This window comes from Oncorhynchus clarkii, chromosome 1, assembly GCF_045791955.1.
Source record: "Oncorhynchus clarkii lewisi isolate Uvic-CL-2024 chromosome 1, UVic_Ocla_1.0, whole genome shotgun sequence".
In the NCBI taxonomy this organism is placed as follows: domain Eukaryota; kingdom Metazoa; phylum Chordata; class Actinopteri; order Salmoniformes; family Salmonidae; genus Oncorhynchus; species Oncorhynchus clarkii.
The window spans coordinates 14,497,537-14,508,436 of record NC_092147.1 but is presented as its reverse complement, the minus strand read 5'-3'; the positions used below and the strand labels follow the sequence as shown (position 1 = coordinate 14,508,436).

At 40.9% G+C, this 10,900-nt stretch overlaps 1 protein-coding gene across 7 annotated transcripts in view; it reads left to right on the top strand.

Moving 5' to 3' along the window:
• The first annotated feature begins 4,338 nt into the window (after positions 1 to 4,338).
• Positions 4,339 to 10,900, top strand: part of LOC139366576 (dual specificity protein phosphatase CDC14AB-like) — a 64,023-nt gene continuing 57,461 nt past the window's right edge. For 3 of the 7 annotated variants that reach the window (XM_071104626.1, XM_071104536.1, XM_071104274.1), the window contains exons 1-3: positions 4,351 to 4,865; positions 5,330 to 5,420; positions 9,043 to 9,118. In XM_071104626.1, the coding sequence (XP_070960727.1) occupies positions 4,769 to 4,865; positions 5,330 to 5,420; positions 9,043 to 9,118 (264 nt within the window). In that variant the 5' untranslated portion in view covers positions 4,351 to 4,768. Of the gene's footprint in view, positions 4,866 to 5,329; positions 5,421 to 9,042; positions 9,119 to 10,900 lie in introns of all 7 variants that reach the window. The other 4 variants (XM_071104415.1, XM_071104493.1, XM_071104339.1 and 1 more) reach the window with 4 other exon arrangements.

Genomic DNA, 10,900 nt, shown 5'->3' with positions numbered 1-10,900 from the left:
CCTCAACATCAAATACAAACAACTCGTCAATGAATGGTGTGTGTGAAATGCCGTAATACAAAGCACGGCAATCAGATGACAAGTGAGCAGCATTTATAGGGCAGATGGATTTCTATCTACATAGAGTAAATGACACATTAGTGGTTGATCAATCGGAGAGTGAACTCAAGGAAGATTGAAATTCCCACCTTGCCTGCTGTGTAACAGGAACAGGAGCCCCATGTGAGGGCCGATCACATTGCAGTAACCTGAGGTGGTTACCTGATCCCACCTTGCTAGCTTTGTGTTCCTCTGGCATGCTCAGGGGTACAGCACTCACAAAGCCCCTCTTTCTATCGTTTGGTAAACATCGACTTGTTTATATTCTGGGGTTGGAGCGGCACAGTGATCCACAGAGTTGTCGCTGAAGGTCCCGGGTGGCCCCCAAACCTCCCGTTTTGCTGCACCCCAATGAAGGCATGTCAGACGTTGCTTCCTGGAGGACCCAGGAGCACGGTGACTGGAGCCAGCCTGCAGCCGCAGCATCAGCCCCCCAGCGGGTCTGGATCTCTCTCATAGCAGGTGAGCTAGATCCATGGAAAACCACACTCTCCCTAACTGCTGCCAGAGGCATCAATCTTTACTAGGATCAATGAGTATTATATCTGGGATTGGAGTTTGTTTTATGTGGTCTCTTCTAAGCTCCACCGAAAACAGGCACGGTCTTTATTGCAATCCTGTGATTGAATGAAAATGAAACAAACAGCTACTATTATCAAGGCATGCTATCACAGATAGTGAAACTGCCACGTCCGTTTGTGACATTACAAAGAAGTTACTGTATACAATGAGCACCTTTTTTCTCCCTTGAACATCATTCCCGACGCAGCAACAAAAAAATGTGCGCATTGTGCGACGCTCCTCAGCTCTGCTTCGTCAACAAAACAAAAACAACATCCGAGGGGTGGCCAGTGACGCTGTTTCCCTACTGCGGATTCCGTCTTTAAAGGACGGTTTAATAAGAATAAAAATTTACATAATTTTGTGCTTACCAAATAAACCCGAGTTGATACAAGCCTAGGTAATAAGTGAACCATCCATTTAAGAAAGCCTACCTTGAAAGACCAGAGTTTGTCCCGGTCATGTTCTGGATTATATTTCTGTCAATTTATGGGACTTTTTTGACTCGAGCAGCTCTGGAGGCATACATTCTGTGTAGTCCCAAACTGTGCAGGATGGCAACAAAAACAAGGGGTTGCTTTCAGTTCACTCACTTACTCCCTCTCATTGGGGGTGACCCACATACATACTGGCACGAGAGGATGATACCCATAGAGATCCTATTAAATTCCTATCAAGTGACATACAGTTCCTTTCGGTATGTATTCAGACCAATTGACTTTTTCCACATTTTGTTAGGTTACAGCTTTATTCTAAAATGTATTAAATATTTTTTCATCCGCATCAATCTACACACAATACCCCATAATGACAAAGCAAAAACAGGGTTTTAGAAATGGTTGCAAATCTATTTATTTTTAAATTAAAAAAATATTCAATTTACATAAGTATTCAGACCCTTTACTCAGTACTTGGTTGAAGCACCTTTGGCAGTGATTACAGCCTCAAGTCTTGGGTATGACGCTACAAGCTTGGCACACCTGTATTTGGGGAGTTTCTCCCATTCTTCTCTGGAGACCCTCTCAAGCTCTGTCAGGTTGGATGGGGAGCGATGCTGCACAGCTATTTTCAGGTCTCTCCAGAGATGTTCGATTGGGTTCAAGTCCGGGCTCTGGCTGGGCCACTTAAGGACATTCAGAGACTTGTTCCGAAGCCACTCCTGCATTGTCTTGACTGTGTGCTTAGGGTCATTGCCCTGTTGGAAGGTGAACCTTCACCCCAGCCTGAGGTCCTGAGCGCTCTGGAGCAGGTTTCCATCAAGGATCTCTCTATACTTTGCTCCGTTCATCTTTCCCTCAATTCTGACAAGTCTCCCAGTCCATGCCGCTGAAAAACATCCCCAAAGCATGATGCTGCCACCACCATGCTTCACCGTAGGGATGGTGCCAGGTTTCCTCCAGACGTGACCCTTGGCATTCAGGCCAAAGAGTTCAATCTAGGTTTCATCAGACCAGATAATCTTGTTTCTCATGGTCTGAGAGTCCTTTAGGTCCCTTTTGGCAAACTCCAAGTGGGCTGTCATGTGCCTTTTACTAAGGAGTGGCTTCTGTCTGGCCACTCTACCATAAAGGCCTGATTGGTGGAGTGCTGCAGAGATGGTTGTCCTTCTGGAAGGTTCTCCCATCTCTACAGAGTAATTCTGGAGCTCTGTCAAAGTGACCGTTGGGTTCTTGGCCTTTCTCCCCCGATTGCTCCGTTTGGCTGGGGGGCCAGCTCTAGGAAGAGTCTTGGTGGTTCCAAACTTCTTCCATTTAAGAATGATGGAGGCCACTGTGTTCTTGGGGACCTTCAATGCTGCACCATTTTTTTGGCACCCTTGCTCAGATCTGTGCCTCGACACAATCCTGTCTTGGAGCTCTACGGGCAATTCCTTCGACCTCATGGCTTGGTTTTTGCTCTGACATGCACTGTCAATTGTGGGACTTTATATAGACAGGTGTGTGCCATTCCAAATAATGTCCAATCATTTGAATTTACCACAGGTGGACTCCAATCAAGTTGTAGAAACATCTTAATAATGATCAATGGAAACAGGATGCACCTGAGCTCAATTTTATAGCAAAGGGTCTGAATGCTTATGTAATAAGGAATTTCTAAACTGTTTTCTCTTTGTCATTATGGGGTAGTGTGTGTAGATTGATGAGGATAAAAAAATAATCAATTTTAGATTAAGGCCGTAACGTAGCAAAATGTGGAAAAAGTGAAGGGGTCTGAATACTTTCCGAAGGCCCTGTAAAACAACAATTGACACAACAATCCATTAATTTCAATTTAAGCTATTATATAAAATACTTGATACAAATAGGATGCTAAGTATATGGGGCATTGAACAGTCAGCCTTGTGCAGACTCAGACTCAAGGAAACATAATCAAATAACATATTGTCTGGTACTGTCCATCGGTGGCTTGCTTTTGGAGTCCGACCCATGAATGGTTGTTATTATGTCATAATATCAGAGTTCAGATGGACCTGCAAACTGTATTGTTAGGGGATCTGAAAAAACATGATCAGTCAATGGGAAATATCATTATACTATTGGGTAAAGTGTTTATTTTTAGGGCAACATCAGTAGACATTTTACAAATAGGGAGGTTCAGGACCATGTAAGACATCATAGTAAAATGGAGGGATGTTTCATGTACCACAGTATAAGTCATAATACACATAAAACCTAGCGGTCAAACAGGAAAATAGTTCCAATGGTTTTTACACCATTCATTTTCCCATAGAAGATTTTAGACACTTAAAATAAGGGATGTGTAGGCATGTAGGCTTAACCTGGTGTGACTTTTTGATTACGGTGTAAATTTCTCAAGGACAGGGTTACTTTTATCAATATGTTCGGCTCTATTTTCCTCTCAGAGTCAAAAAATGCTTAAGCGTTTTGAAATCTGCCACACACGTTTAAACGTTTTGTCAGAAAAAAACATGCACACATTTAAAAACAATATGCTACCTATTGTTTTATCTATAAGATGTCTTGCACAACATTTTTTCTGTATTATTACTATACTATTATTAGTATTCTAATTGCTAATTATATAATTATATCTGATTCTGGTGTCACAGTGTACTTTAGGGGCAGTACTTATGTTTGGATATAAAGATACATCAAACATTGAGGATGAGATTAAGCTGAGATCAAGCTTGGTTGCATATTGTATTGCGTTTATAAAATAAAATAAGCACCATCCCACTTCTGACACCAGTGAAGAGAATTCGGGGGATAGCCCTGACTCCATGATCCTAGGTCCAGCAAATCAAATCTAATCAAATCAGCAACCAACATATTAGCCTTTACTCCAAGAGGTCTGAAATTATTGAACACCTAAAGTAGGCGTTTGACAAAGGTTGTTACAATATTAACAGAAAATTCAGTTGCTCATATCAAGCTATATATTTACTTATATAGTTCTGGGGGATTTATAGCATGTCATGATGTTTTTTCCTGCATTCTATAACTTTTGTAAATAATCCACTGGGCCATGTTGAACAGGCATAATCAAAGTGTGTTACTGGTATAGGCCTCAGTGTTTACCCATATACGTTTTTATTCTTCTCTCTTTACTGTGTCCTTCCCTCCATTGTCGAGTTCAGACAACGTATTTGATCGCTGATTGGTTGAGGGAGACCATGCCCTGGCAACGTGCCTTTGTGTGGCGATTGGGTTTCTGGTTACCATGTGATGTCCCTTTAAGATGTTTGCTTGTAGTCGAATGACTATCCGCAATCATGGCAGGGATTCAGGAAAAAGATTTGTGCACTGTCTGGGTAGGAAATAAGTCAAGAGGACGTCTGCTTTTTGTAATGCATGGATATTTTCCTCAGCGCTGAATGAAACCAAGAGGCACGCAAATATTTTCTGCTGCAGAGCTTTACTTTTTCTTGGGCATGGATTTCGAATTGTCAAATTACGTTTAATTTATTATTTTAGCCAGAGCAAAGTGCGTGGCTGCTAGCAAACCGCTAACTTAGCTACTAGTTGGATAGACGCTATCCTAACTAAATGAGCTACTGTTTTTTATTTTATTTTTTAATGTTTACTAATATCATTAACTAGTTAGCTTTTTTACCAGTTTAGTCAGTCTTAGCAACTTGTTTGTGTCGATGACTCTCGACAGCCTTAAACATTCTCCTATCCTTTCAACTTTGTTTAAAATGGCAGACGACATAGAATTGATAGGAGCCTGTGAATTAATAAAAGGTAAGTGAACATTTGCTAGTTGGCGATGTGTAAACTTTCTGCTAATTAATTATCAAGTCAACGCGAGTATTTTTGCCAACCTGGCTAGCTAGCCTTCTTTTGCGAGCCAGTCTAAGCTGTCTGTGATTGACATTAATTGGTTGGAGAACTACTAGCTATGACTAACGTTACTGGCTAACCTGAAACGAATATTGTCTTATTTTCAAAGTAAACTAAGACAGCGAATTCATCTGATATTTTCAGATGAATGTAGTTTTGTACGGGACGTCAGCTAGCTAGCTACCTTGTAATCACAGCTCGTGGAAAGCGAGTGACAATCGCATGAGTAAACAATGTTGCCAAGTCTTCCTTGGTGAAGTGTGTTAAACGATTTTTTTGTTCTATCGATGGTGTGATGTCTGTTTTTATGGCCCCTGAAGGTTTGCTGTTCATACATGTATGTACCCATGTTTTTTCTTCTTCAGATCGATTATATTTTGCTACCCTAAGAAGCAAGCCAAAAAGCACTGCAAACACTCACTACTTCTGCACAGATGACGAATTTATCTATGAAAAGTAAGTTTTGTTCTCCCTCGCAGTATCTCTTCGCACTTTCATTAGCTTCAGTGCATTTTTTTAGATACGGTCCACTGGACAGCGCCAACAAGTGTTGCTGGGGCTGCTGAAGAGCTGTCACTGCAATTATGTAACAGCTTTTAATTGAACGTTTTCCAATTCAGATTAATAAAGCCATTGTGTTCCACTCGGCTTGGAGTTGACCAATGGTTTACATCAGTGGTTCCCAAACTTTTTACAGTCCTGTACCCCTTCAAACATTCAACATCCAGCTGCGTACCAGGGTCAGTTCAATTTCAAATGTTGTTTTTTGCCATCATTGTAAGCCGTGGCAGGCTTACAATGATGGCAAAAAACAACATTTGAAATTGAACTGACACTGGTACGCAGCTAGAGGTTGAATGTTTGAAGGAGTGTGAGTTTTTGTCACAATCCTGTTCGTGGGAAGTGACAAAGAGCTCTTATAGGACCAGGGCACAAATGATAATAAACCATTTTGCTCTTTATTTAGCCATCTTACATATAAAACCTTATTTGTTCATCAAAAATGTTGAATAACTCACCACAGATTAATGAGAAGGGTGTGCTTGAAAGGATGCACATAACTCTGCAATGTTGGGTTGTATTGGAGAGAGTCTGTCTTAAATCATTTTCCACACACAGTCTGTGCCTATATTTGGTTTCATACTAGTGAGGGCTGAGAATCCACTCTCACTTAGGTACGTGGTTGCAAAGGGCATCAGTGTCTTAACTTGAAATCGCCCGACCTCTAGTTTTCATAACAATCGGCAATCGTCATTTTTGGACACCGATTATGGCTGATTACATTGCATTCCAGGAGGAGACTGCGTGGCAGGCTGACCACCTGTTATGAGTGCAGCAAGGAGCCATGGTAAGTTGCTAGCTAGCATTAAACTTCTCTTTAAAAAAACAATCAATTTTAACATAATCACTAGTTAACTACACATGGTTGATGATATTACTAGTTTATCTAGCTTGTCCTGCGTTGCATATAATCGTTGCGGTGCCTGTTAGTTTATCATCAAATCACAGCCTTCTCCAAACGGGTAATGAATTATCAAGCGCATTCAAGAAAAAAGCACTGTCGTTGCACCAATGTGTACCTAACCATAAACTTCAATGCCTTTCTTAAAATCAATACACAAGTATATATTTTTAGACCTGCATATTTAGTTAATATTGCCTGCTAACATGAACTTCTTTTAACTAGGGAAATTGTGTCACTTCTCTTGCGTTCTGTGCAAGCAGAGTCAGGGTATATGCAGCAGTTTTGGTTGTCTGGCTCGTTGCGAACTGTGTGAAAAACATTTCTTCCGAACAAAGACCGTAATTAATTTGCCAGAATTGTAAATAATTATGACATTGAAGGTTGTGCAATGTAACAGCAATATTTAGACTTAAGGATGCCACCGTTAGATAACAGGTTGCTTATTTCACTGAAAGAATAAACTTTTTTTTTTCTTTTGAAATGATGGTTTCCGGATTTGACCATATTAATGACCTAAGGCTCGTATTTCTGTGTTATTATATTATAATTAAGTCTATGATTTGATAGAGCAGTCTGACTGAGCGATGGTAGGCAGCAGCAGGCTCGTAAACATTCATTCAAACAACACTTTCCTGCATTTGCCAGCAGCTCTTCGCTGTGCTTCAAGCATTGCCCTGTTTATGACTTGAAGCCTATCAACTCCTGAGATTAGGCTGGCAATACTATAGTGCCTATAAGAACATCCAATAGTCAAAGGTATATGAAATACAAATGGTATAGAGAGAAATAGTCCTATAATAACTACAACCTAAAACTTCTTACCTGGGAATACTGACGACTCATGTTAAAAGGAACCACCAGCGTTCTCATGTTCTGAGCAAGGAACTTAAAACGTTAGCTTTTTTACATGGCAAATATTGCACTTTTACTCCCCCAACACTTTGTTTTTGCATTATTTAAACACAATTGAACATGTTTCATTATTTATTTGAGGCTAAATTGATTTTTATTGATGTATTATATTAAGTTAAAATAAATGTGTTCATTCGGTATTGTTGTAATTGTCATTATTACATATATAGAATCAGCCGATTTTAATTGATATCGGCTTTTTTTGGGCCTCCAATAATCGGTATCGGCTTTTTTTGGTCCTCCAATAATCGGTCGACCTCTCGTCTTAACAGCGAGATTTGCCAAGGCGGAATACTCTGAGCGCAGCCCAATCCAGAAGTCTGGCAGTGGCTTCTGATTAAATTCAGTTTTCACAGAACCACTTGTTGCAATTTTGAGGCTCTCTTGTTCAGATATCAGTAAGTGGACTGGAGGCAGGGTATGAAAGGGATAAGGAATCCAGTTGTTTGTGTCATACTTTTCGGGAAAGTACCTGGGTAATTGCGCACCCAACTCACTCAAGTGCTTCGCTATATGACATTTGAAATTGTCCGTAAGCTTGAGTTCATTTGTCCATACAAAAAATCATACCAATTATGGAAAGACCTGTGTGTTGTCCTTGTTAACTCAGACAGAAAATAATTCCAACTTCTTAATCATAGCCTCAATTTTGTCACGCACATTGAATATAGTTGCGGAGAGTCCCTGTAATCCTAGATTCTGATCATTCGGGCGAGAAAAAACATCACCCAGATAGGCCAGTCTGAGAAACTCGTCATCATGCAAGTAGTTAGACAAGTGAAAATGATCGTCAGTAAAGGAAGCTTCAAGTTCTTCTCTCAATAAAAAAAATAAAAAAACTTTGATAAGCAACGCACTTCTGTATGTTGTGAAAGCGTTACATGGTCGCTGCCCATATCATTGCATAATGCAGAAAATACAGGAAAGTTCAGGGGCCTTGCTTTAACAAAGTTAGCCATTTTCACTGTTGTGTCCAAAATGTCTTTCAAGCTGTCAGGCATTCCCTTGGCAGCAAGAGCCTCTCAGTGGAGAGGCTCTGCAGTGTCCTCAAGTGGCGTCAGGAGCAACTGCTTGCACGCATGTTACCACTCCACTATGTCTCCCTGTTATGGCATTTGCACAATCAGTGCAGATGCCAACATGAGCAGCAGCTACATACGGACCGTTAGTGGAATTCCCACGAGAGAGTAACAGTTCATGTGATTGGATGTTAATTATTTGACTAGGCTACCTGTATTTGACATTGTGTTGTTATTTTGCTGAACACTAGATGGTTTAATTTAATTTTTGGCAGTAAAACGAGGATACTCAGACGAGGAAAAAACCTCACCCAAATCTATAGCCCTGTGGGAATATATAAATGGACTGTTTGAAAATGTGAAGGGAATTTTATTTTTATTTTTAAAGGGAATCGCATTTTTATTTGCTGTACCCCCAGGTCTACGTGTACCCCAGTTTGGGAATACCAGGTTTACATAGTGCAAGCGTTTGATTAACCCTCCCTGCTGAACTTGTGAACAGGAAAGTGAAACACAAAATTGTGGTTCAATACAAAAATGTAATTGATAAGAAATATTACAGATGGGGTTCATTCCTGAATTAGGATAGCTAAGTCATCTCAATATTAGGCAGTTCTATGTTGAATGAAAATATGTTTTAACCAGTTCAGTCTGACATTTTTTAATGTTAATTATATTTCAGCTTCTATGCGGATTTTGGACCACTCAACCTAGCCATGCTATACAGATACAGCTGTAAACTCAATAAAAAGCTGAAGGTAAGTCATGTGCCTCTCTCTGTTCATGCCTTTCTTCCCTCATTAAGAATGTACATTATGCATCTGTGACAACAATCAATTTGTGTAGTTCTACCTTGCACGCCCTCATTGACAACAACCGCAAGGTCTGTGGCATTTGAAAACATGCCAGCACATACAGTAGTGTAGTTTATGGGGTAAGTTATTAGATAATTGCAAAACCCACACACTGCCCCCTCGGCTAGAGTTTAGCTACTTGCAAGGACAATTCTAAATTCAGAGAGGTCTTTAGCAGTAGTATATGAGCATCTTTTTCTCTGTCTGCATGTCATTTTAAAACCATTGTGTAACTTGAAGGGTAGGTATGGAATTAATGGATAAAGCACAAGTCCTCAGACCATTTAAATCAAAGCTTTGGCAAAGTAATTGGCTTTCTGTTTTTAGCCACTGACCCACCTGTCCCAAAGCTGCGTTGGCACTTTCCCTCGGACAGAGTCATTAGAGATGCCAGGATAATCTGTGTAGGCTGACACAATCTTCTCCAGCTCGTAGTATAGGCTACAATATTCATATTCGTTTATTAGGTACACCCTTCTAGTACTAGGTTGGACTCCCCTTTGCCTCCAGAACAGCTTGAATTCTTCAGGGCATGGAAATGTTGTTCATTTGGTATCAAATGACCTAACGTGTGGAAGAAAAACATTACCCACACCACTGCCACCAGGTTGTACCAGGCAGGATGGGGCCATGGAATCATGCTGCTTACGCCAAATCCTGACTCTGACATCAGCATGACTGAACAGGAACTGGGATTCGTTGGACTAGGCGTTCATTTTCTACTCCTTAATTGTATGGTTTTGGTGATCACATGCCCACTGGAGTCGCTTCTTGTTTTTAGCTGAAAGGAGTGGAACCCGGTGTGGTCGTCTGCTGCAATAGCCCATCCGTGACAAGGACTGTTGCGTTCCGATATGCTGTTCTGCACACCACTGTTGTCCTGCTGTTATTTGCCTGTTTGTGGCCCGCTTGCACGATTCTTGCCATTCACCGTTGACCTCTCATCAATGAGCTGTTTTCGCTCACAGGACTGCTGCTGACTGGATGTTTTTTTATTTGTCGCACCATTTTCGGCCGGACGTTTCTGAGGTACTGGCACCGACAATTATACCACGCTCAGTGGCATAGGTAACTCATTTAGCCCATTCTAACATTCAATCAAACAGTAACTGAATGCCTTGATGCCTGTCTGCCTCACAAACAATGTTCCCTCTAAGCTGTGTGCCTGTGCAGGCGTGAAGTAGCCAGAGACTGCCGCGCAGCTCCCCGGGACAGAGTGCAGAACAATATTAGTCACTTTCAATGCAACATACCGAAACTAAACAAACTACGCAAGAGGTTTTGTTGTAGGGTTCTCATGGTCATGACTCAACCTGTACTCTACACAGACCGGCATAAACAATCAAAGTTGCCGTAGGCCTATATGCTAATAGACCATGCCATATGTGGATCTGTGCCATTTACTTTAAACTGGACTGTGTTTACAGCTGTGGTTATGAGTAGATGCACTTGTTTTAAGATCAAACTAAGAGCTGCATGCAGCATCAAACAACCCAAACATTTTCAGTCACCTCCTTGTCTGGAGAACAAGTAGATGAACAGGTTCATGTCGAGCCCTGCGTGTTTCAGAAGTCTCATGGAATGTAGGCCTACATTGAACACCACACATTGCTACTGTAGGCTTAAGGAAATGGCTGTTCTATCAATGTTAAAATGTTATTGGATGCATTTTCTCCATTGTTTTTG